Genomic DNA, 26,871 nt, shown 5'->3' on the forward strand with positions numbered 1-26,871 from the left:
TACCCAGCACAGGACCAGTTTATGCTTTATCACAGGCATTAGCATAATTACTAAACTCATCCCCACTCCTGCATTTCTCTTGAAAGGGTCATTATTTGGTTGATAAACTATACAATTACTTCCACATCAGGGAATTTTGCAGTCAGGACAGTCTGGGTTGGAGGCTCACAAACCACAGAGGCTTGTTGCTTTGTCTGTTCAAAGAGGAGTTGAGGGCTTAGCAAACATTCTAGGGGAGGCCCGCAGACAGTAGGGACATTAGCAGGAGGGTTCTGAAGCTAATCAGGAGCCCCAGAGACCTCCACTGTAACAGAGGAGTTATCTGAGCTGACTACAGACTCGAGGCCAGGCAGGGCTCCACTCAGTCTCTTCTCAGGAGGCATGCCTTACAGCACTGGTTCATTGCTGGAATCTCAAGCCAAGAGTTACCAAGTCCAGCAAAGGCAGGAGCAGAGAAGAAAGGGCCAGGATCAGTCCCCAAGTGGGTTATAGTTATGAAGCCAACACCATCTTCAGCACATGCGTGGTCTTTCCCGCCCACTGGATATCACCTGCAGCAGCCCTGGGGCCCTGAACAAGTCCCCATTTGTCTCTTTGTTCTTCCTGGTTGAGATCATGTTTCTGTCAAGTTGAACTATTTATCTGTGTTGCATGAAATGTCAAGGATTTCGAGTAAAACAGGGACCAACCCACACACAAGGAATAATAACCCTTCAATGACGCTTACACTCAACTCACATCTTTAGCAGCTGTTAGTGATTCATTTTCTTTCTCCAACACAAGAACCTGCTCTCAGGAAATATTGAATTTAAAAGGTAGTGGGCTGGTGGTGGCTCATGCATGTAATCCTAGCTACTCAAGAGGCTCAGAGCTGAGGATCATGGTTTGAAGCCAGCAAGAGCAGGAAAGTCTGTGACACTCATCTCCAATGAACCACTAAAAAGCTGGAGGTGGAGGAGTGGCTCAAGTAGCAGAGCACCAGACTTGAGTGAAAATGGTAAAGGATAGTGTCCGGGCCCTGAATTCAAGTCCCAAGACCAATACACACACACACACACACACACACACACACACACACACACACACACACACACTGATTAACACACAATACTCTCCATAGTCTGAGTCTGTCAGATCAGCTCCATTCTTGGGATTATTTGCCAAGTGAACCCGAGGAGGACATGCGTGTGAGGGACGGAGAGAAGCTAAGGAGGCAGGCCAAAGACCCATGAGTTAAAGGAGGCTGTCACGTGTTGCCTGGTGGCCTCACATGAAGTTTAATTAAGTGTCCAGTGTTGAGAATCTCATTTGTTCTGTGAGCTGAAACTTCAAAGCTACTTGGGTTTTGTTTCTTTTTTTTTTTTTTTTTTATGTAAGATTAGCGATCATGCAAAACTTACTGGTCAAGCAGTTAATAAAATATACATATCCCAGAAAGGGTTCTGTATATTTCAGTCCTGGCACATGACAAAGCAATGAGAACCCCCACAGTCGTGAGAGGGGGTCCCTTTCCCCGTAGGCAGAGGCAGCAGTCCTGGTCTTGGGGGTGCTCATGTGTTGTAAATTCTGGAAGCTCGCTTCGCTGCAGTTTGAGCATCGGACGTCTCTTCTTCCTCTTCCTCAGTTCGCTTGTGTTTCAAAAACAAGTCAGACTTTAAGAAGCGGCTGTAGCTGTCGTACTTCATGAGATTGAAGATCTAAGTGGGAAAGAAAAAAAGTCTGATGGCTGTGACTAATCCAGACTATAAATCACCCTTTCAAATATTTACGTGGGCCAAAGAATACAAATAACTGTACAGAAACACATACACAGCAAGCTAAAGCAAGGTCTCAGCTAAACAAGGCAGATTTCCTGGTTGCATGGTGCAGTGATCTCAATGGACTATATAATTTATTTTTATTTTATTTTTATCAATCTTGGGACTTGAACTCAGGGCCTGGGCGCTGTCCCTGGGCTCTTTTGGTCAAGGTTAGCACTCTACCACTTTAAACCACAGCACCACTTCTGGTTTTCTGGCAGTTCAGTGAAGATAAGAGTCTCATAGACTTTCCTGGGCTGGCTTTAAACAGTGATCCTCAGATCTCAGCCTCCTGAGTAGTTAGGATTACATGCGTGAGCCACCAGCATCCAGTTGACTATACTATTTGAAGAGACGCATGGAACAACTATCTTTATTCTCCATGGAAGCAGAGATTCATACAGCACTGATTCATATGCTCATGTTAGAAGGTTTTTAAAGCATCTCCGTAACACCGGGCTATTTCCCCAAAAGCTGAGATAGCAGTGCAGAAACCTTTTCTGTGTTCAAAGGTCACTCATAGCAGATGAAACCAAGATTGTGAACACCCCCAGTAAGTCCAGCATTAGAAACTCCAAGCCTATTATCATGTCAAAAACAGAAGATGTATTCAATGTAGGGCAGCAGGGTTAAAAATACAGCTTAGGCCAGGAGAGGCTCTGGGTACAGGTCTAGGCCAGAATTCAAACCTGTGCAGACAGACAGGCTACGGATTCTAGAAAGGATTTTTAGCCAGAGCACCAGTGACTCATGCCTGTAATCCTAGATATTCAAGAAGCTAAGGTCTGAGATCATGGTTCTAAGTCAGCCTGGGAAGAAAGTTCATGAGACTCTTAACTTCCAATTAACCACTAAAAAAAAGTCAGAAATGATGCTTTGGTTCAAGTGATAGAGAGCTAGCCTTCAGTGAAAAAGGTGAAGAACTGCACCTAGGCCCTGAGCTCAAGCCCCAATACCAGCACAAATAAAGAGAGGAGGGAGAGAGAGCATGAAAGGGAGAGGGAGAGGAAGAGGGAGCGGGAGAGAGGAAGGTATTTCACCAAGCAAGACCCCCCTACTCCCCCCCTCCCCCCCCCCACTCCCCCCCCCCACATGTCCTTGCAATCAGCAGGCTGCCATCTGCCAGCACCACAGGTGTCCCCTAGCTGTATGTCGCCTCTCTTCTGAGCCAGCATCCCTAACCCCAGCACCACCCAAAACCAATCCTGCACCGCTGGGGCCCTGGCCCCTCAGCCTCTCTACCAGGAAGGTAGAGAAAGAAGATTTTTTAAAAAGCATTTCTCTGCTGTCTCCGGGGCATGATCTCCTTTTGAGAAATTCCTCACCCTCCATCTCTCTGACCTTTCAACCTAACTTCAAAGACATTCCACAGGACCAGGCTCACCACTCACCGCCAGGCCTTCTCTTGGGGCACCAACAGGGGCTCAAGCGCCTGGAAAGTTCCAGAGCTGCCACATTGCCAGTCCACTCGCTGCCGGGCGGGGCTGTCAAGTGGGTGGCAAAATCCTGCCATCTTTCAAAGCCCCCCTCTCCCCACAAGCAGAGACTGTTAAGTAAATCAAACATCCGATGGGTTCTAAGGCCTCAGAACACCTGACGGGAGAGACATCCGGAAAGAAGGGGAACTTTCAGCCTTTATACCTTTTTCCATTTTCCAAGCTGCTGCAAACTGTAAGGGAATCAAACTGCCCAAGACATTTAATTCTGAGCAGAGTCCAAGGAAGGCTTAGGGTATTTGGTTTTCTATAAACGAATGAAGTAAAGCTGCTTCTTTCCCTGATATTCTCTCCCATCTTGCCCAGCCTCTGAAGCAGTTGTCTATTTTGTGGCAACTGTGCAATCCTAGAGGTAGTGATCATTTGAATAATATGAACGAATGCAACACTGTTGGAAATGAACTTTACAACTTGGGGGGAGGGGAGCAGAGAGGGGCAGGCAGGAGGAAATAAGGGTTGTAGTAACTGTTTAGAAACAAATGTACCCATTGCCTGACTTCTGTAACTGGGCCCCTCCCACCCGCCCACCCCCGGCTCCCCCCTAGCTCATCACCTTTTCAATAAAGATTTTTTAAAAGTTAAAAAAAAAACCTCCCCAGAAAATGCAAACGCCACAGTGAGGGTGAGCAATGGCACTGCCCTCCCACGCCCCCTCAGGAACGTGCTCAGCAGGTGTGGTGGTCCCTTACAAGGACCCCCAAAGGAAATTTCTGGAAAAGATGCCCACCATGTGACCCCTCGGGCAGGCAGCCCTGTTCCCCCTCCCACACCTGGGCCCTCGGCACATGGGACCCACCACTCAGGGCAGGATGCGGTGTACCCCAGGTCTTGTCTGAACTCCTTGTGAGTGGGAGAGCAACATCCTGTTTGCCCACAATGGCTCTGAGCCTCAGACTTCAAAGGAGAGAAGAAAAGGGGCTAGGCTGGAGGCCAGGAGGTGGAGGTGCAGGGAGGAGGCTCCTGGGCTCAGGGTGATGCCAGGAGATCCCAAGAGGCCACAGACTCCTCTCCCACGTAGCCCTCTCTTGGTGGGGGAGCTGTGGGCGGGGGCTTTGGGTGGAGGCTTCCAGCCCCAGGATGCTCCTCACCGCAGGGGCAGCTGTGGCCGTCAGACCTGGGCGAACTTCATCTCCCTGGCTGTGTCCAGGCTGATGGCTCTACACAACCGCTGGCTCCCACTGTCCCCAGAAAAGGGCCTCAAGTATGTGCAGGCGCTCCTGCTGCAGATCCTGTGCTCGCAGAGATGGCAGCTCCCAAACTCCCAAGAGTGAAAGGCCTTATACTCCGCTACTGACCACAGCCTTCGCTTAGACTTGTCTACCAGCGAGTGACTAGAAGCCTCCCTGAGTGCACAGATGGTGAAATGATCCCCACAAGGACCAACACTGCCTAGCAGAGCCCCAGAACCATGCACCAGACGGCAGACGGAGCATCCGGTCCCATAACCACGACTCACCGACAACCCTGATTATATAGGGGAGGAAACAGGGATTTTCAACTCAGTGCTTTGCCTGATAATGAGTGCATGGTCAACTCCAAAACAAGTCCCCCAAACCTAAGGGTCATGTTCTAGAAGCCAGAAGTTCCAAGGAGAGCAGACTGGCTTCTTCTGAGGCTTCTCTCCCTTGCTGATGGTTGGCTTCTCTCCAGCACTCACATGGTCCTCTCCTGTGTGTGGCTAGGTCCCAATCGCCTCTTCATCAACAGATGCTGCTCAGACTGGACCAGGACCCATCCTGTGGATCTCATTTTATTTAATTACTCTTTTTAAGCCCCTGTCTCCAATACATTTGAAGTTCAAAGGGTGGGAGGACATAATTCAGCACCCACAGTGGGTGAGGGGCACATGAGATGCTCACCCTGGCAGCTAGCTCCCCAATTCACACTCCTACTGGCCACACTGCTGCTCCTGCGATGGAACACTAGGCAGCTGTTAAAAATGAAGCCGGCTTGGAGTTGAACGTGGAATGCTATCTGTGAATATGAAGTAACTGAACACTCATTTTATTTAATGCACTAAACCTAAAAACAATGATTCCAAATGTTTTCAGAGTGTGCTTGTGGCCGTGAGCGCAGTGGCTCCTACCTGCCTCCCCCAGCTACTTGGGAGGTAAAAGCAGGAAGATCAGGAGTTGGAGGCCAACCTGAGCCACATAGAAACTTCAAAGCTAGTCTGGCACACATAGCAAGGCTCCATCTCAAAACAAAAGGTGAAAACAAGTGTGTCTGTGTGTAACGGGAGCTCTCTATTCCTAAAGGTCAGGAGTGGGCTGAACAGGGTCCCTACAAACTTGCCATTTGTCAGCTCCATGTGTGACTTTATTTGGAAATAGAGTTGGTGAAAGATGTCAAGATGAAACCATCCTGCATTAGGGCCCAACCCAAGCACTAGTGTCCTTTCAGAGTGGGCAGGACACACAGGAAGAAAGCGTATGAAGGCAGACGCTGGCTTGGTACCGCCACAAGATGGTGTTTCACAAAGCCTCCGGAATTGTAAGAGCAGCTTCCAGAAGGAGCCCTGAACTTCCAATTCCAGCCTCCTGGTATGCAGGAAAGGTTCCTGCCGGGCTATGCCAGTCAGATGATGGTCACCTGTTAGGGCAGATCACCCTGGGAAGTGTCACTGTATCCTGCACCATTTTACGTCCCCCCACTGAAGCACAGAAAAAGAGCTGGCCCTCAGGGGTCTCCGGCTGTTCCACCAAGCAGGACTGTTGACAGGCCAGCCCGTGACCACCACCTACATGACAGGGTCAGAATCTTCAAGTTGCCTGCCCGGAAGAGAAGGAAGTGGAGGCAGATCTGGCATGGGGGGTGGGAGGGGTGAAGAGGCTCGGGATGGGCAGAGCAAAGCAGATGATCCATCTAAGACCGGCAGTGGAGGAAGCAGAAAACACGAGTCGGCAGCTGCATTGCTTCCTGTATCCTTTTTTTCTCTCTAGCCAAGACAGCTGTGGCTTAGCGAGGCCGTCTGGCAGCCCCCACATCTGTGCAAGGCCTGCCTGCCTACACTGTAAGCTCAGCACAGTGGCCTGGGGGCCAAGCAGAGGGACTGGGAAGAAAATGAAGAGCCTCCCACACATGCGCAGCTCTGCATCCGCCTCCCCACGCAGGGCCACCACACCGTCTAAGCGCAGACCACCTGGAATCCCAGACGCAGCCATGGGTCTGCAAGGGAAAATATTCCTGTGACACCTCAATTTCAGAGTGTTCAAGCAGGCTGCTGAGAAGGGGCCTCCACCGGGAAGCAAGCACCAGGCAGAGCTTCAGTGCTACTCCACGGCCAGTATTTCCTGAGCAATACATACTTTAACTCCTTTCAGAAGACAAGTATATTAGAAGACCTAAGGGAAACATGCAGCTCCCTTCTTTTGTGTGTGTGTGTGTGTGTGTGTGTGTGTGTGTGTGTGTGTGTGTGTGTGTGTGTGTGTGTGTGTGTGAAACTAGGGCTTGAACTCAGGGCCTGGGCACTGACCCTAGATTTTTTCTCAAGGCTGGTACTCTACCATTTGAGCCACAGGACTATTTCTGTTTGTTCTGATGGGTAACTGCAGGTAAGTGTCTCACAGTCTTTTCTGCATGGGCTAGCTTTAAACCATGATCCTCGGATCTCAGCCTTCTGAGTAGCTGGGGTTTACGAGCACGAGCCCCAGCGCCCTGCACGTTGCCCTTCTTTTCAAAGCCATTTTCAGGTTACTTCAACCTGAGTAAGCAATCCTTCAACACAACAGAAAGTTCTATGAATGATTTTTCGTATTTGCTTCAAGCATTTGGCTTTAACACACACGTGTATGTATACATGTGTGCACATACATACATACAGACATGTAAATTGCTGCAAGGCAGTAAGCACCACTGTCTCCAAGCTACCTTCTAGAACTCATTCTCTCTCCATACCTGGACTGCTTTCCTACCCAAGTGAGTGGAATGCAAGCCCCACCTACTGCAGTCTTCCATGACTGACAGAAACAGGAAGTGTGGAGGTTGTATGGGCCAGCTATGAGCAGAGATACGCCCACCCTTGAGATGAAGCTCCCCCCTCTCTTCAGAAGCAGGAAAAGAGTCCACAAAAGTGGTCCACGGGCAGCTGGCCAGCAGCTGGTAAGAAGATGGCCCTTGCCCCAAAGCACCAGAGAGGGCCACGGGAAGGTTCTGTCCCCAAGGCTGACCCCCAGTGCACAGGCAAAGACAGGCAGCATGCTCAGGAGGGATCAGAACTCCAGTAAGAGTCTGGATCTGCACGGGGACATGATGCTCCGAGGCTGTGGGCCCAAGGCTTCTCGTGTGGGGCAGCTGTCCTTGTCTTATGATTCAAGTGACACAGTGCCCTCTCCTTGGAAAGAAGGATTTTAGTTTTGCCTTTCAAAGGTGAGTTCGATACTCTCCCAGCATCTGCTCCCTCCCTCCTCTCTCCCTATACATCATCTTAAAGTTGTGAGGAAATAACCAGAAAGTAGCACACTGGTGGCGCATGCCTGTAATCCTAGGAGGCTGAGATCTGAGGATCAGGGGAGGAAGCCAGCCCAGGCAGGAAAGTCTGTGAGACTCTTCAAAACCAGAAGTTGCGCTGTGGCTCAAATTGGTAGAGCGCTAGCCTTGAGTGCAAAAACTCAGGGAGAGCCCCCAGCCTCTAACTTCAGGCTCCACAACCAACCAACTAACCAACAAAAAAAGAGGAAGTATTTCACCCCTTCCTACTCTAAAGCACACGTGTAACAATACACAGGAATCATCTTGCCTTCCATAGGAATGAAAGACCACGACCTTCCCTCTCTAGCTCACCAAGCCAGAAAGCACTGAGTTTGGGATGGGTTTAGTCTTTGGAATGAAGGCCATCTAGCACCCCTAAGACAGAGATGTCCCCAACCCCAGTTCCAGCCACCACCACCGGCTGAGATCCCATTGGGAGAAACAAGAGGCAGAGGTATAAAATAGTTGTAGTGTCAAAGTCCGCAGAGGCCATAAGCCTTACAGAGCATGATGATGACAATGCACCTTGTGAAGGCTAAAATGTGTTTGTGACTTTAGCTAGATATCACTATTCCACAATACTGTGAAATTTATGCAACCAGTTAATCCCAATAAAGAAAAATAAATAAATAAATAAAAAGAAATGTACTCTTCACTTGACTTGTGTAACTATAACCCCTCTGTACCTGACCTTTACAATAACAATCAAAAGGCAAAAAAAAAAAAAGGCAGGGTAAGCAGCCCCTAAATGACCTCTGTAGTCAGGCAGCCCCGCCCCCATCCTGCCCCACAGCTGCTCCCTCCACCCCTTCCTAAGGATGGGGTGATGGGGGATTTTCCCCACTGCTTGGGTTCTTGGGAAATTGAGAGAAACAGCATTGTCAAAAAGGGGAGGGCCCCATTTCTGTTTGCTGTCTGTCAGCGGTGCAGTGTGGCGGTGTGGAGGGCCCCATGTCTGTTCGCTGTCTGTCGGCCGTGTGGCGGAGTGGCGGTGTGGCGTGCTGACTTCTCACAAGGTCTTTTAGATGTGTTTTCAGCCTCAGAGGGTCAGGACTTCCTCTCAGGTGGTAGCGGCTGCCAGCACCTGGCTTCCTGGTCTAGATACAGACACGAGTTGTGGCCTGGGAGGATGGCCGGCTGCTCATCGGGCCGCTTCAGGTGTTGGCACTGGGGTAGAGAAGCAGTGCTTCCTAGCATGCATGAGGCTCCGGGCTCCAGCCACAGCACCACAAACAAAGCCCAACAGCCACCGATGCTCGAGAAGCATGGGAGACACAAGAGTACCCCGCTCTTTCCTAAGCGCCCCCAGGGAGAGGAAGTGAGGATCTGACGCTACCTTTGGCGATGACTGGTCTGTTCTACCTCCGCCAACCTTACTGTGGTCTGGAGGGAAAGGACTGTGCTGTGTGGCAGAGTTCAGACCAGAGCAAGAAAGCTGTGTAGCTGGGCACCAGTGGCTCACACCTGTAATCCTAGCTACTCAGGAGGATGAGATCTAAGGATCTTGGTTCAAAGCCAGCCCAAGTAAGGAAGTCTGTGAGATGCTTATCTCCAATTAACCACCAGAAAACCGTAAGTGGCGCTGTGGCTCAAGTGGTAGAGCACTAGCCTTGAGCTGACGAGCTAAGGGACAGTGCCCAGGCCTAGAGTTCAAGACCCAAGACCGACCAAAAAATAAATAAATAAATAAAATAAACAATTAAAACTAATTTGGGAGGGCTGGGAATGTGGCTTAGTGGCAGATGCTTGCCTAGCATGCATGAAGCCCTGGGTTTGATTCCTCAATACCACATAGACAGAAAAAGTTGGAAGTGGAGCTGTGGCTCAAAGTGATAGAGGCTGGGCTTGAGTTCAAACCCCACAACTGGCAAAATACTAATTTGGAGAATTTGCTTGGAATCCTGAGTGAGGACAACAGGACGGTTCACTGCGGGCCTGTGATCCTGGGTTCCCGGCCAGGCAGGTTCACTGCGGGCCTGTGATCCTGGGTTCCCGTCCAGGCAGGTTCACTGCGGGCCTGTGATCCTGGGTTCCCGTCCAGGCAGGTTCACTGCGGGCCTGTGATCCTGGGTTCCCGTCCAGGCAGGTTCACTGCGGGCCTGTGATCCTGGGTTCCCAGCCAGGCAGGTTCACTGCGGGCCTGTGATCCTGGGTTCCCGGCCAGGCAGGTCAGCAGGACACATGTGACACAGCCAGCATCTTTCTTACAAAGAAAAAGGGGATTCATCTGCTGTGCCTAATCTGTCCCTTCCTGTGGCAGCTGACTCTGAGGGACTGAGGGACAGAGGGACAGCCAGGACTGACAGAAAGGAGAGAGTGGCAGAGGAGTGGCATACACGCAGAAAAGGAGAAGGAAACTGCACAGGTCACTAAATGCTCAAGACCTGTACCAGACGCCCCATCTATACCGATGCCCCGCTTGTACCAGAGCTGTGAAAAGCTGGTGATGAGGGAGGGAATCGCCCAATGGTGGGCAAATCCACATTTCCAAGGCCCCCGACTCTCACGATGAGGATGAGACAGGAAGAGTCCAGGTGACCCAGAGCTCAGGCTCTGCATCCTCCCTTCCAGCCATGAACTCTGTATACAAGGAGCCAGGCCCCGTGCTCCACCAGCCAGCTTCAACTTAAATGAGATGCATGCGGGAATCACACATGAACTTGACAAGCATTTGTTTGGACATTTTTCTAGTGTCAAAAATGGACCTGGCTGCTATTTACTGCTTTTCAGGTGGGGACTTGAGGGTAAGGATTGTGAATCTGCCGTGTGTGGAGACGGCACATTATACTGAGCCAAATAATTGTGTTGGGGGAGGGGGCGCTGCCCTGGGCACTTGTGGGGCCGAGCCTGAGCTCTACCCACCCAGTAGATGTTCCACCAACAATTATGACAACCAAAAATGCCTCTGGGCATAGTTATCAGCAAAATCGCCCCAGGTAAGAGCTGCAGTGTTCAGCTGAAGTTGGCCTTTCTGTAGCTTACTAAAGGTCACAGGGTCACGGAGAGGGTCAACAGTGGGAGGAAATCGAGGCACAGAGATGAAAGTGGATCTTGCCCAATATCACACAACTGATGAATTCTACAGTCTAAGAACTTGGGGGAGAAGAGTTAAATCTAAGGAAATAAAGATCTGGCTACCAGGGGCTACTTTGTTGTTGTTTTGGCATTACTGGGGTTTGAACCCAGGACTTTGTATGCTTGCTGGGCACCATTTGCACCATGCCTCCAGCACTGTTTTTGGCTGGTTACTTTTGAGATAGGATCTTCTTGCTTGCCTGAATACACATGAGAGCTACAATCCACTTATCTTTGGCTTCCTGTACATGCTGGGGTCACAGGTGCATGCCACCGTGTCCAGATTCCCTCCATGGAGGTAGAATCTCGTGGGCTTTTCTGCCTGGCTGGATTAGAACCACAACAGTCCTGATCTCAGCTTCCCACGGAACTAGGATTCAAGGGGTAAACACTAGTACCCAGCTTACTGAGGATGGCATTTTAACACCAGGTACCATGCATTTTTGGTGCTTTTCCTCCAGGGACAACAGCGCTTATGGAAAGTCGCACATTAAGGAACAGAACCTGCCTGAGGTCAGATGGAGGCAGGACTGGGCTCTTCTGGGAAGGTGCTGAGAGGCACCATGACTTTGAGTCTGAGCTCAGCATCCAGGAAGTGATGGTCTGAGAGGCGGGAGAGGCCTGGGTCTGGAGGTCAAGGATCACCTTTGATCTTCCAGTAACAAAGATGGCTCTGCACTCAGCCATCCCCAACAGTCTTGACTCTGGTGGAAACAGGACTCCAAAGCTGGACATCAGAGCCAAGGAGCCCAGCTTTCAAGAGGATCAAATCCTATTCATCCAACTGGGCCACACTATCAATAGCCCCCACTCAAAATCCTTTCATTAAAGGAGTGACTAGCGCACCAGTGCCCGACTATCATGCAGGACACTGACCCTGGTCCTCTCAACGCACCCAGCTACCACCTGCCTCAGGGACTCTTTGCACCGGCCTCTCGCTGGAGGATGGTGATTCTTAGTCTGTCCACGTAGCTCCTCTTGTTCTTCAGGTCTCAGTGGCCTCTCTGAGGAGAGCCTCCATGATGAGGACACCCGCACTAGTCCCTCCCTGCCGCTCACAGCCACCTCTCAGGGTTATAATTCCTTCTCAGCATTGTCCTTGTGGATGGAACTGCAATCTACTGAGGAAACCAACTCTTCATAAAGCAGCCATCTCCCTCCCAGCTTCCTACAACTTAAGATTGTCCAGCCTTGATGAAAAACACAAGACATAGCCAGGCACTGGTGGCTCACGCCTGTAATCCTAGCTACTCAGGAGGCTGAGATCTGAAGACTGCAGTTCAAAGTCAGCCTGGGCAGGAAACTCCGTGAGACTCTTATCTCCAATAAATCACCAGAAAACTGGAAGTGGTGCTGTGGCTCAAGTGGGAGAGTGCTAGCCTTGAGCTGAAGAGCAAAGGGACAGCGCCCAGGCCCAGAGTTCAAGCCTCACAACCGACAAAACAAAACAAAACAAAAACACAAGACAGCGACAGCATCCAGGCTCTGAGTTTAAGCCTTACTACCAGCAGAAAAAGAAAAAGAAATCTGCTATAAACTATAGGACTAAAACCTGTGAGGCTGCTGCATGTAAATCCGGTTAACAGGACCTGAATGAAATCCTACAAAGCTCTCTTTTAAATTGGAAGCCTGCTTGCCACTTCTTCTCAGCCAGGGCTTAGGAGGTCCCAGCTGCCGGGGCGGGGGGGGGGGGGGGGGGGGAGCGGGAGGAGCAGCAGAGCCCATCCATACCCTGAGGAGGAGCAGGGCCTCCAGACACATTCCCGGGGAGGGGTGGGGAGGACAGGGAGCACCAGCCCAGGGCAGCCCCACCATTACACCACACAGCGCTCCGCACAGCCAAAGTCAGTTCTGTGAACTCTCATGTTTCTAATCAGGCCCCTGGCTCTAATCTCCCTCACTAAGGAAAAGCAGGGCCCCCTCCTCAAGGGGGGCCTGCGGGGAACCAAGAGTTGCAGTCCATCTCCAGCCAGGATCCCCAGAGGCTCACTGTGAAATCAGCTCACATTCTGAACATGGGGGACTGTGTCCACAGGCCAGATTCCCCACGCAGATTCAACCCACCGACTGCGAGACGAAAATGCTCCGAGAAATGAAAACGGCGGCTGCACTGAACACGACCAGACTCTGCTTTTTGAATCATTATCCCCCAAGAAATGCAGGAGAACAACTATCTGCATGGTATTTACATGGCATGAGATTTACCTACGTGATCTAGAACAATATAGAATGAATGGAAGATGTAAGTTATATGCAAATACTATTTCACATTAGAGGCTCCTAGGATTTTGGTGTCTGACGGGTCTTAGAACCATAAAATGGGACAACCTGACCCTGTTTGCCTCCGACAGTGCTGTGGGGGCATAGTTGTACTTCTCTCTCCCCTCAAATAACAATGATTAACCAGGGGATACAAAAATACTTTCTTTACATTCAAAAGCTGAACCACATTACCCCAGTTGGGCTTGTGTGTATGTGTGTGGTATATCTGTGTCTGTGTGTCTGTGTATGTGACTGTGTGTCTGTGTGTGTGCCTCTGTGTGTGTGTCTGTGTGTGCCTCTGTGTGTGTGTGTCTGTGTCTGTGTGTGTGTGTGTGTGTGTGTGTGTGTGGCAGTACTGGGTATGGAATCCAGGACCCAGGCCCTGTCTCTTAGCTATTTTTCACTCAAGGGTAGTACTCTACTGCTTGAGCCACAGCTCTACTTCCAACTTTTTTGGTGATTAATTAGAGACAAGAGTCTCACAGTTTTCTGGCTCGGGCTGGCTTCAAATCGTAATCCTCAGATCTCAGCCTCCTGGGTAGTTAGGATTACTCTATAGGCATGAGCCACCCATACCCAGTGCTCCCAAGTCCATTTTTGAGCCTACCTTTTCCAGCTGGCAAATGTTCACGCTGTCATTTGGACGCAGGGGACACATTATGAAGACATATTATCATAGCCAAGAGCTCCTGAGAGCTCCTTATACCCGGGGGGTGGGGGTGGGGCATTAGATAACTGCATGAATATCTGAATCACTGGGTTTATTTCCTGGCTGTTCTGTTTCCCTCAGCAGCAATGTTGGTTCTCCATTGCAGGTTCCCCACGTAACCCCAGTCTTTCTTCCCATCTGAGCTGAGAGGGCAGAGAACCCTGCGGGTTCACACAGTAGGCAGATCTAGAGTGAACAGTCCAGGTTGATCAGCCCACAGGTCCCATGCTGAGCCTGAGATTCCAGTGCCCACTCCCGGGCCACCAGGGCCCTGCCTGCCCCGAGAGGGCAGAGTCCTGCCCTGTCCGGCCTGCCCCACTCAGTGACCTGGTCTCCGCAGAATCTAGCGTTTGGTGTTTCTGAACTCCCCGAAATGATGGTCATTTCTCAAATCCAAGAGTGGGCAGGGAAGGCAGGTTACCTGGTCCTGAAGTTTCTGGAACATCAGAGGGTGTGGTTCTTCCAGAATCTTCTCATTGAGCCGAGACTGTCCCTCCACGTTGACCTGGGACGAGGCCTTATTGGACAGGAAGGTCATGTAGATCTCCTTGGCCTTTTCCTGCATCTGCAGGAGACAGAGGAGCCGTGTGTTATCTGCCAGCACAGCCCTTCCGGGCATGCGCCCAGCTCTGCCCTCTGTCCAGCAACAGAAAGAATTGCTGCTGCCACCCAGGGTCAAGCTCTCTACCAGAGCTCCCAGCAACCTGGCCCTGACTCTGCCCCGCTCACTCATCCAGGGCCATACCTCCTGTAGTCAAATTGCTACACCAGTCATTCAGCAACGATGACAAAGAACCCTAGCTTAGAGGGAACATTCAGGCCCACCCCGTGAATTCTCCAAATTAAAGGCTCAGCAGAACATTATTCAGGCGTACGAAGGAATACAGCACCAAGAAACACTACCACCTTAATGAACACCGAAACCATTACTCTGTGTGAAACAAACCAGACACCAAAGGACACGAACCATGTGATTCCATTCATGTGAAATACCCACAGTACGCACAGCCACAAAGATGGAAAGATGAGTGGAAAGATTAGCAGCAGGGGCTGTAGCTCAGTGGTAGAGCGCTGGCCATGGATACACAGTCCCTGGGTTCTATCCTCAGTACAAGACAGAAAGAAATCGGATCAAGGAGAGTTTTATGTTCTGTATATTTTACCACAATAAAAGAAGTCAAGTTAACCACATACGCACTTCCTCACCAGCCACCAGCACCTACTATGCTGCAGACACCTTAGGGCATCTCACTTCCTTCACCGTCTGACCAGCTGATGACCATTTCCCTCTTGTGAGGCTTTCCTGATGAGGGCCAGGGCCAGGAGAGGTGATGTGCAGGAAGACTCGAGATGGTCTGACTCCAAAACTTCTGTATCAAGGTCTAGGTGCTGTCTCTTAGCTTTTTTAATTCGAGGCTAGAGCTCTACTGTTTGAACCACACCCCTACTTCTGGATTTTGGGTAGTTAATTGGAGATGAGAGTCTCATGGACTTTTCTGCCTGGGCTAGCTTTGAATCATAATCCCCAGATCTCGGCCTCCTGAGTAGCTAGGATTACAGGCGTGAGCCACTGACACCTGGCCTACAAGCTCTTTTGATTTTGCCTCAGTTCCCCATCTGTAAGGCACATCAACCTGTCCAAGCTGCATGGCTTGTCCATCTTCCAGAGCAGGCTGTTTTCCCATAAGCAACGCACAAATGGCTCACTGCCTGCCCTGGAATCTCAAGAACGACCCCACTGGGAGGCATCATTCCTCAGTAGGTAGGTACCACTGCCTACCTCTGCAGGCTGGGAGGCAGAGGTGGCAAGATGCTCATCCACCTAACCCACCATGATGGGCAGGAAGGCTACCCGATGGAAGAGGCAGGCTTCCCAGTAAAGACTCTGGCTTCAGAACATCATGCCTACCAGTGCCCTGAGGTCGACCCAGATGGTTCTATTTTCCTTAAGACAAAGGGGGCACCTCACCTGCAGCACAGATGGCCGTTTCCAGAGACCCCCTTACCCCCACAGCAGGGCACCCAAGAAAGACCTCTAAAATACAGACTGGCGCAGGGGCTGGGAAGCCACCTTCCTCCCCAGAGAGCCCTCTCAGAGTTCCGAGCGTGCTGCAGAACCTCACTAAGGGAATCCCAGGCTCTGAGAACCTTTTGGTCTTATGGAAATTACTGGTGCTTTCATAACTGGTGCCTGGAAATGGGGAGGAAAAGAGCTTTTGTGGTTCTGGAGAGTACAGATGCCAAAAGACCCCATGAGGCTGATGCCAGACCCTGTTCCTCCTCTCCAATATGGACAGGAAGAATGGGGGGCTGGGGCGGGAGGAGGGTGTGGCACGTGGAGCTCTGGGTCTGCTCTCTCTACATGAACAATTCATTAATGTCAAACTCAAAGATAAATATGACTGTCCCAAGAGCAGGTCTGGGGACCGTCAGGAGGCCTAGGGGAGGGGCGCTTTGGAAGTGTGTGCCTCTCAAACATCACCCTCTCCCTGGAGCCTGGAGCTCCCTCCCACTAGCCCCATTCTGTCAGAAGAGAACACTTTTGGAAAACCACTTCCTGTTTAAAAGCTACTTCATAAAAGTAGAATTTCAGCCTGTCAGATTAGTGAACCTCATGGAGGTCTGCAGGCAGAAATCACTTGAAGTTTGCCCTCCCTAAAATTCCCTCTCTACACACACACACACACACACACACACACACACACACACATGCGCGCGCACACACACACACACACACACACACACACGCACGCACACACACAAATATGCCACACATTGCCCAGGTGAATCCAACATATCTTAGAGGTAGGGCTTCTGAGGAAGAAGAAGCAGGTGCCAGGTATACAAGCCCCGGGTCTCAGCTCTACCCTCCGACAGCTATGGCTCCAGAGCCTCTGAAAACAGGCTGGGGGCCCAGGCTGACTGGGCAGGCGCTGGGGGCCGACGAGCAGGGCTTATCTGGGCCAGGATAGGAAGTGTGACTGAAAAGGGAAACCCTGAGCCAGCCGACCACAAGCCGGTCACGGGGAGGCCTGGTGTCCAGACCGAGAACACTGAACAGAAAAGAAGAACCAGTCACTGCTGCTATTTTGGTAGATCTTTCCAGGGCTATGTTAACCCTCTTCTAGCTGCTGTCAGGATGGGAAGAGAACAGCCATGTGGTGGGGTCAATTCGGTGCCTGTGATCTGCTAAGGGGTCCCCCTCCCTGCCTCCCAGGGGAGACCAAACATGCCCAGCCTCTGATCACCCCGGAAAGTGCTGGAAAGGGACATTACCCAGGTCTGTTACCTTGGCGATTACTTTTGGGAGTACCTGTGTCCAGGTGACCCCCTTCCAGACATCCTTGGCAAGGGGCTTTGTCCTCTAGGCCCAGCAATGCTGGGTCCATAGCGACTTTCAATGGGAAATCAGCTCTCAAACCTGGCTCCTAACCAGTGTGCATCCCAGAGAAGCAAACCACGGCACTCAGCCCCGGAAACACCATCCATCCAAGGCAGTGGAGTCCTGTCACACAGAAGGGCACTGCTCTGCTCCACAACCCCCAGCCCCGAGCACCTTCCCTACCTTCTTCCTCTGCCCCACTCCCTTGCTGAAAGGGCTTTCTGTCCCACCAACATCTCCTGTTTCTGTCTGCCTCCTTTACTGGGTCCTGTCCCTCTGCGCCCTCCCGACATTCTGGAGTTTTCCAGAATCCTGTCTTTGGCTGATGGCAGTAAATGTGTGCTCAGCCAACACTACAGCCTAATACTCTCCCCCAGCTGCTGCCCCCGTGTGCCAACGCTTCTCCAGCCACACAGGCCTAAGTCACAGGGATGCCTGCAACTTCCCACAGAGGGAAAGCGAGGTCCCCTCCCGGCCAGTGCTCCTGTAGCCTCTCCTCCAGGAAGCCTGAAGCCACAGCCCTTTGTGACAGACACCTCCGGGGATGGCCTATATCCTGTCTGCACAGTGCTACCCTCACCTGTCTCTACCACCCATCGTGGTGCCGCTTCCTCTCCATCCTGCCAGAGGGGGCACAAAAGCACGTAAGAATAGCACATGACCAAGCCACACTCTTCATGCACACCAAAAAGCAGAATGAGGCCGGGCACCAGTGGCTCATGCTTATAATCCTAGCTACTTGGGAGGCTGAGATCTGAGGATTCACAGTTCAAAGCCAGCCCAGGCTAGAAAGTCCATGAGACTCTTATCTCCAATTAACCACCATAAAACCAGAAGTGGCGCTGTGGCTCAAGAGGTAGAACACTAGTCTTGAGCTGAAGAGCTGAGGGACAGAGCTCAGGCCCAGAGTTCAAGCCCTATGACCGACAAACAAACAAAAAACTTCAGAATGAGATAAAGAAAATATCCAATAAATGGCAAGGTAAAATTCAGAGCACTGGCTCAGGAAATGGGAGGCAGGTAAAGACCAAGCAGTTGACACCACAGAGCAAGAAGAACAAACCTAGGTACCTGAAAGAGCAGAAGCTTGGGACATGGTTCCCCAGGCGGAAGGGAAGGGGTTAGCCGACAGGAGGAAACTGTAAGACCCCTGCAGAAGGAAGTGCAAATCCTGAGCGGCCAGTGAACAACTCTCCCACCCTACTCCAGGAGTCTAGAATTTTCCTTTTTTAAAGAAATTGACCAAGAGAGGCTGTAGAAGAGACCAAAAGGAGTACAAGGATGAGCTCTCAAACTAAATCTAAGGGTCTATGTGAAGTCCTAAATACAGACACACACCCACACACACACACACACACACATACACACACACCCGCAGCAAACTTCTCCAACCCAGATGATTAGAGAAAGGTTCAGATTCTGAACATACCAGGTCTGCAGACCACCAAGAAGAGACTGGACAGCCCTTGTGTAGAGAAGATTAAAAAAAAAGCAGAAAAAGCTCAATAGGAGGATTTGAACATGAAGTTGAAATCTCTAAAAGCAAAGTAGGAACTGAAGGCCAATGAGATGGAAAGATAGGAGAGAAAAAAATAATAACTGTATCTCAGCTATCATTGGAAAAGAGACTAGAGCTGACATGGTGGCAGGTACCTACAGTCCCAGCTACTTGGGAGGCTGAGGCTAGAGTTCGAGGACAGCCAGTGAAATATTATCAACATCCTATCTCAAAAAAAGATAAGAGGAGAGAAGGGGAAAAGATCAGAGAAAATGGAAGGAAATAAGTTTGGGGAAAACAATGCAGAAATAATTACAACAAAACATTTCCCAGAACTGTGTGCCTAGACTAGTAGACGCCACAAAGTACCCACCCACTGAATGAACCTGCCCCTCCAAAGTCTTCAGTGGGACACTTTTAGAATAGTGATAATAAAAACACAACCCTCTACTATTCCAAAGGAAAAAAAAAACAGTTTACACACAAAATATTTAAAGTGAAAAATAATGGCACAATGTCTTCAAAATTCTACACTTGATTGTAGCCAAAAAGTCAAGAAGCAATTGTGCTTCCAAGATTCACAATGAAGACAGGTATGATGCTACATGCCTGCAGTCCCAGCTACGCCAGAGGCTGAGGCAGGAGGGTCTCAAGTTTGAGGCCAGCCTAGTCAAGTTAGCAAGACCCTGTCTTAAAAGAATAAACATAAAAAGGGCTGGTGAAGCTTGGCACCAGTGGCTCACACTAGTAACCCTAGCTACTCAGGGCTGAGATCTAAGAATTTTGGTTTGAGGGCAACATAGCCAGGAAAGTCCGTGAGATTCTTAGCTCTAATTAACCGCCAGAAAAGCCAGAAGTGGAATTCTGGCTCAAGTGGTACAGTGCTAGACTCAAGCAAAAAAAAAAAAAGACCGAGTTCAGGCCCCAAGTCCAAGCCATCAGACCAGCACAAAAACAAAACCAAAACCAAGGGCTGGTGATGTGACTCAGTACTTACATAGAATATGTAAGGCCCTGGGTTCAATCCCCAGTGCTACAATGAATCAATCAATCAATCAATCAATCAGGTAAACAGTGAGGCAGGAGAGTAGGAAACGAACATTTTCACTCCACAGGTCTTTCTACCTCTGCCTCCCAGATGCCCTTTCTCAGGAAGCTGTTGCTCACTGGGCTCCTCCAAAACATGTGAAAGAAGGGCTGAAGGTGTGATTCAATTGGTAGAATGCCAGCCTGGCAATCAGGAGGCCCTGAGTTCAAACCTCCAGTGCTATCAAATAAGTAGACAGACTGACAAATAGATGGAGCCAAGATAGAGCCGAGAGAGAGAGAGAGAGAGAGAGAGAAACATACATACATACATAGATGGATAGATAGATAGATAGATAGATAGATAGATAGATAGATAGATAGATAGATAGATAGATAGAACTAGGAACCAGTGACTCATACTATGATCTTAGCTATTCAGGAAGCTGAAATTCAGAGACTCAAGGTTCAAAGCCAGTCTGGGCAGAAAAGTCCAAAGAGACTCTACCTCTAAAATAACCAGCAAAAAGTCAAGCTGGGGGCGCTGGGAAGGTGGTTCAGTGACAGACCGCTTGCCTTGCATGCATGAGGCCCTGTGTTCGATTCCTCAGCACCACATGAGCAGAAAAAGCCAGAAGTGGTGCTGTGGCTCAAGTGGTAGAGCAGTAGCCTTGAGCTGAGGGACAGCGCCCAGGCCCAGAGTTCAAGCCCCATGACCACCAACAACAACATCAAAAAAGTCAAGCTGGGGGCATAACTCAAGTGGTTGAATATCAGCTAAGCAAATGAGCCAAATGAGTGCAAGGCCCTGAGTTCAGACTCTAGGACTGGCAAAAACTAACTGAAAATATGAGGAAGACTCAGCAGGGAGGAGCAGAATCCTGGAAAGGGTCACCCCTCCCTCCATGGGACGCCAGGTGAGGGCCACAGTGGGAGGACTCGGAGGAGCCGGGCCCCAGGGGAAGCCGCGGGGCAGCAGGATCCCAGAGCACCAGCCCTGCCCCTCCCTGTGAGAGGTACTTAAGGGCTACCAAGGAATGGGAAACCTGGAAAAGCAAAGACCTGTCCATGGAGGGGAAATAGAATGGTACTATCTTCTCTGGCTCAGCAGCACCAATAAACAATAAAGACTTGAGCATAAAAACGCATTGGAAGCCAGGCACCGGTGGCTCACGCCTGTAATCCAAGTTACTTGGGAGACTGAGTTCTGAGGATTGTGATTTGAAGCCAGCCTACACAGGAAAAGCCCACGAGAGTCTTATCTCCAAGTAACCAGCAAAAAGGTACACGTGGAGATGTGACTCAAGTGGTAGAGCACCAGCCTTGAGCGAAAATGCTAAAGGACAGCACCCAGGCCCTGAGTTCAAACCATAGCACCAGCACCAAGTCCTTAACAGCCTAGTGGACTGCAGAGAGATAAATCCTTCTGTGACTCCTGTCGGGCCAGAGATGGTGAATGTGGCTATGAAATTCTCTTAGGCCAACATCTCTTGCACTAACTCCTCTACTTGTGGAAATCAGTAAGGTCGAGCAGGGCCCTCTGGTTTGACTTCCTGTAGGACAGGCCTGGAGCAGAGGGGCAGCAAGCTGGTGGCCGCGGCTGGGCTGCTGCTGGCCTCTTGGGCCCAGAAACTGGCCAGGGCCCAGATTGAGTCCCAGACAGCCCAATGTCACCCATGGCTCCACCCTCCCCAGCACCATCCCAGTTTTCAACCTTCCAGAAGACCTGACAGTGTGTCAGGGACAGTGTGAGGAGAAGGGTACCCTCCCCCTGGCCCACTCCCACTTACCAGTGACTTCCCCTGACCACACTGCCTGTGCGCCCACACCCAGCACTTCCATCTTCACATGAGCTACACTAGTACACTCTCCTTCTCTAAAGATCATCTGGCCGAAACTGAGCACTGACAGCTCACACCTGTAATCCCAGCTATTCAGGAGGCTAAGATCTGAAGATCCTGGTTCAAAGCCAACATGGGCAGGAAAATCTGAGAGGCTCTTATCTCCAATTAACCACCAGAAAATGGAAGTGGTGCTGTGTAGAATGCTAGCCTTGAGCTGAAGAGCTGAGGGACAGCATCCAGGCCCAGAGTTCAAGCCCCACGACCCACCAAAAAAAAAAGAAGAAGAAAAAGAAAAAAAAGATCATTTGGCCAGTCCCTGTGGTGTCCTGAGGTGTCCCCGGGGCTTACACCAGGCCTGACACTGAGCAGGTGCTTCACAAAGATGTGGTGGCTTCATCTGAACTGACAGGGACAAAGAGAAGTGCCAGGGACTCCGGGGTGACCTCAGGAAGCGATTCAAGTCCAGTTCCGCAGGGGCACAGGGGGAGCTTGGCTTCCTGTCTGTACGGCAGGCCCCTCACACCCCAGGACACGTTACGTGTGGACGCCTGCTCACCTGCCTGACTGTGAGCTACGTTTTCACACTAGAGGGGGAAGCCCATGGATAAACGGTTCTCTGAGCCTTTTCTGGGTGCTGGAGACAAGGGGAACCATGAGCATTCCTGTTCTGCAGGCCTTCCCAAGGCAGACCCTCCCACTTCCGGAGACCCTTCACCACCCAGGATGCTCCAGCAAGCCATCCGGAGGGCACAGAAGGTCACGCCCAGTTAGGAGATTCATGCCACAGGAAACCATCGTGGCATCTGTTCCCACCACCTCCAGAGAGGGAGGCGGAGAGAGAAGTGCATCTGAGCCGGGGAGTTTTGAATGAGCCTGCGGTGTGTATTCTCCAGGCTCTGAGCGACTGCCAGCCCCGTGGGACCCAGCTTTTGGAGACAGAGGCCCAAAGCCTGGCTAGTCCACAGGCTACCTCTGCCCAGGGAGACGCTTTACTAAATATCAGGCAAGAGTTTAACTTTAAAAAATAAATTCCCCTCTCTCTATATCACCATTGAAATAACAATAATTTTTAATGAGTTCCAACATGGATACCTCAGATGGTTTTATATGAGATTCCAGATGCACAGCACAGAGTTGAAAGTGCCAGAAGAGGCCTGGGAAGAGAGGTCTCCAAGGACAAGAACAAGAAATATAAACAAACAAACAACTAGTCATAATGCTCCACGACCTGTGTGCTGGTGGAGACGGAGTGCAAAGCAAAAGAAGCCCAGCCAAGCCCAGATCCGAATAAGCAGCACCAGCTGGACACTAGTGGCTCACGCCTGTAATCCTTGCTGCTCAGGAGACTGAGCTCTAAGGACCTCCTTTCAAATCAGCCCAGGCAGGAAAGCCTGTGAGATTCTTATCTCCAATCAGCTACCAAAAAAGCCAAAAGTGGAACTGTGGCAAGTGGTAGAGTGCCAGTCTTGCATGATAAAACTAGGCAAGGCTTAGTTCAAATTCCAGTGCCAGCACAAAACAAAACAAAAATAAATCAAATAAAATAAATTTTTAAAAAGCAGCATAGGCTCCCCAGGCAGTACGGACATTCTCTGCTGGTTCCAGTCCCCATCCCTCCCTACGGCCCCACACCTTCGCCCTGCTCCTTCACAGCACTTCCCAGTCGGCACACAGACAGATGCACGAGCTCTCCCACCCTGCGGCCACCTGCATCATCTGACTTGCCCCATCACAACCATCTTCGGTGGGGGACCACCTAGCAGACACCAAGAACCAAAAATCAACTGCAGTAAAGGACACCTGCCAAGCACAGCACTCTTTGCTAAGGTATGCTGAGTAACTGACGACCAGCCCATCGTCTGTGTTCTTCTGACACTATGCATCTATCTACTTAGTGTTTTACTATTCCCCAAAATGCTACATGTCCCCTCTGGGCACACACTCTCATGACTTATTCATGAAGAAAAAAAAATCTGTACATAATGACAAACTCATAGATGACATAAATCGTTATTTTCACTTTAAATATTGGCCTGTTAGAACCGCTCCATTTAAAAATAGATTAACTTATTCTTCTTCAAATATTAATATTTGATCAACACAAGATACCTAAGGGGAACTTCAATCTTCCCTGGAATCTAATATGAATCAGGTTTCTTTAGGCATTTTCTCAGGAGAGGGGAAAAATAGGACCCGCAAAGTAACTACAAGGTTAAAAAAAAAAAAAATACCTGCTTCTTATCTTCCATTTTCTTAAACTCTTCACATGCTAGCCAAAACAGGACATTTTCTTCACTGAATTCCTTTTTCAAAAATTCCTATGGGTAAAAAGAAGAAAAAAGTCACAGAGTATTCCATTTGAACAGATAAATGATACATTTCCTTTTAAGCATGGATCTGGTCAAATGTAACACAGCCTGGCTCCTGGATCCTTTGAAAACCCCACCTTGAAAAGCAAAGTATGTTAATATCAGCTCAAATTTCAGATGCATCTGACTTTAATGGGTTTGACATGGTAAGAAAGAATTAAAATGGAACAGGAATCTACTGGTATTTCTAAGCTGACAATAAATTAGCAAAAAGTAAATTAAACTGGAAGATGTATTAGTTCCTTCCAGGCATTGTTTAAACAAAGTACATTCCTCCGAAACCAGGCCCATTTTTTTTAAACAAAAGAAAACACATAAGGCATGTCTAAAACACTATGGTGGGGCTATATCAAATTGGAGGTGTGCGTTCCTGTGGTGGTAGTTGGGAGGTTAGCGAACAGGCCTCCTAGACACGATACTTAGAGTGGCCTGACGTCCAGGGCCCAGGCGGCCTTGCCCTCACCAGGAACCTGCTGGGGGCCCATAGCATGCTGACCCAACACTTAAAGACAAAGTTGCTGGGCCTTGGTCTTAGAATTCATACATGGCCCCCCAAGTGGCAGAAAAGTCCTCCTAGGCCCACTGATGCTGACCCACCCATCAGCCCTCCTCTTGGAGCTCCTTCTCCTCCTTCCACTGTGCTGGCTTTCCTCACTGGCAATAATGCATCCTACAGAGTATCCAAGACTCAAGAGAACAACCAGCGGGGCACTGGTGGCTCACGCCTGTAATCCTAGCTACTCAAGGGGCTGCGATCTGAGGATCACGGCTCCAAGGCAGCCCAGGCAGCAAGGTTCACGAGACACGTATCTCCAATTAGCCACCCAAAAGGTGGAAAAGTGCTTTGAGTGAGAGTCAGAGAGAGAGAGAGAACTCTCCATATCATAGAGACCTAGCCTACTCTTCTCAGGTGGCGTAATACTAGAAATCCTTCCTACAAACTCCTCAGTCATGGCCCTTTTCTCCATCACTTACCTCCTCTTTCACTTAACTATATGAAAATTAGGGACCTCTGTGGTGTTTTAGGGCCAGCCACAAGAATCTTTCCAACTAAATCATGACACATAGAAGGTCTTGCCTCACTGTGAGGTAGAGTGTTGAAGACTGGCCTGATCTCTCTCTGTGTCTCTTTCTCTCTCTCTGTCTCTGTCTCTTTCTCTGTGTCTTTCTTTGTCTCTGTCTCTGTCTCTCTCTCACACACACACTCTCTCTCTCTCTCTTCTTTATCCACGATATCCGTCTTGGTTAACAATGAAACAGGCAAACCCTAAATCTCTTCACGCCTTCCGGGTCTTCCAGTAGACTCTCCAGGGAGGTGGCCCACTTGGCTGTGCTCTTGAGGTTCTGGTGGCTGCTGCTGGAACTGCCATCGCTGTCATGGATGTCTGTAAAACAAGTCAGATGGTGTCACAGCTAAGCATCCTGTCTACCACCACGGACTGCAAGGACAGAGAACACAGGCCACGCTCGGCTCTCAGAGGCCTGGTGTGAAGGACTCCTCGTAACACGGCAGAAGTGCCTATTTCTTCATTGTACTGCTAGGAAAACTGAGGCTCAGAGCCATGACGGGACTAGCCGTCTCCTGGCACAGCCTTTCCCCCAATCGTGTCCGCTGGCCAACTCCCAGGCAGCCTTTGAACCCCCTTCCCACCAGCAACTAGTGCCCTGACCCTTCACACACCCATATAACCACACTGGACCACTTGCAAGACTGGTTCCCACTAATCTCAAAGCTCTACCTGGAACAAAAAAGTATAGCACAAAGGGAGTCGGTGAAAATGTAAAAAACAAACAAATAAACATCAAAAGACTTGCCAAATTCTGAGGCACCAAGGTAAATATCTTCATATCTTTTTTTTCCTGTTATCAGGATTTGAACTCAAGGCTTCCTGCTTGCTCAGCTTGCTTGCTTTGGTAGCGTTCTACCATTCGAGCCATGCCTCCAGCCCAGCTTTTTGCTGGTTATCTTGGAGATGGAGTTTCTTGGATTTTTTTTCTGCTTGAGCTGACTTCAACCCATGATCTCCAGATCTCAGCCTTCTGAGAAGCTGGGATGACAGACATGAATCACCAGCACCTGCTTTCCATCAACACTTTAATATCAAAATGAGTGTAAACAATCCATGATGAATATTTTATTCATTTTAAACAAGATCAGTCTTTCCTAATTTTCCTTTTGCCTCAGCCTCTATTATAGCTCTGGATCCCATTGGTGACTTGTCTGGCCTTTGTTCAAACTTTTGCTCTCCCTCACGAAGGTTTTTGCACTAATTTTGATCATTTAAAATACTGCATTATTGGGTGTTGGTGTCTCACACCTATAAGCCTAGTTATTCAGGAGGCTGAGAACTGAGGATCAAGGTTCAGAGTCAGCCTAGGCACGGAAGTCTGAGAGACTCTTTTTTTTGTCAGTCGTGGGGCTTGAACTCTGAGCCTGGGTGCTGTCTCTCAGCTCTTCAGCTCAAGGCAAGCCACAGCACCACTTCCGGTTTTCTGGTGGTTTATTGGAGATAAGAGTCTTATAGACTTTTCCTGCCTGGGCTGGCTTTGAACTGAGATCCTCAGATCTCAGCCTCCTGAGTAGCTAGGATTAAAGGCGTGAGCCACCACCACCTGGCAGAGAGACTCTTATCTCCAATTAACCAAGAAAAGCCGAAAGCGGAGCTGTGGCTCAAAGTGGTAGAGTACTGGCCTTGATTGAGCACAAAAGCTCAAGGACAATGTCTAGGCCCTAAGTCCAAGTCCTAGGACTGGCATGTGTGCGTGCACGCATGCATGCACGCACGCACGCACACACGCACACACACATACACACACTCACAGACAACAAAAAACAAAACACTGCATTAAGCATCACTTGTCATGAGGTCCCCGTTTTCCAGCAACCCTGAACGTGTGCAGGGTGTGCAGGGGAATCAGATAGTCACACAGCAGAGTTTCT

The 26,871-nt window shown here is 49.8% G+C and overlaps 1 protein-coding gene across 2 annotated transcripts in view; it reads right to left on the reverse strand.

The window, feature by feature from the left end:
* Positions 1-1,120: 1,120 nt before the first annotated feature.
* Positions 1,121-26,871, reverse strand: part of Rgs10 (regulator of G protein signaling 10) — a 40,187-nt gene continuing 14,436 nt past the window's right edge. For both annotated transcript variants that reach the window (XM_042701363.1, XM_042701365.1), the window contains exons 2-5: positions 25,197-25,315; positions 23,793-23,879; positions 14,233-14,376; positions 1,121-1,697 (exon numbers count right to left, since the gene is read on the reverse strand). In XM_042701363.1, coding sequence (XP_042557297.1) covers positions 1,551-1,697; positions 14,233-14,376; positions 23,793-23,879; positions 25,197-25,315 — 497 coding nt within the window. In that variant the 3' untranslated portion in view covers positions 1,121-1,550. The remainder of the gene's footprint in view (positions 1,698-14,232; positions 14,377-23,792; positions 23,880-25,196; positions 25,316-26,871) is intronic.

This window comes from Dipodomys spectabilis, unplaced genomic scaffold (genome assembly GCF_019054845.1).
Source record: "Dipodomys spectabilis isolate Male_0828 unplaced genomic scaffold, ASM1905484v1 ptg000289l, whole genome shotgun sequence".
Taxonomy (NCBI): domain Eukaryota; kingdom Metazoa; phylum Chordata; class Mammalia; order Rodentia; family Heteromyidae; genus Dipodomys; species Dipodomys spectabilis.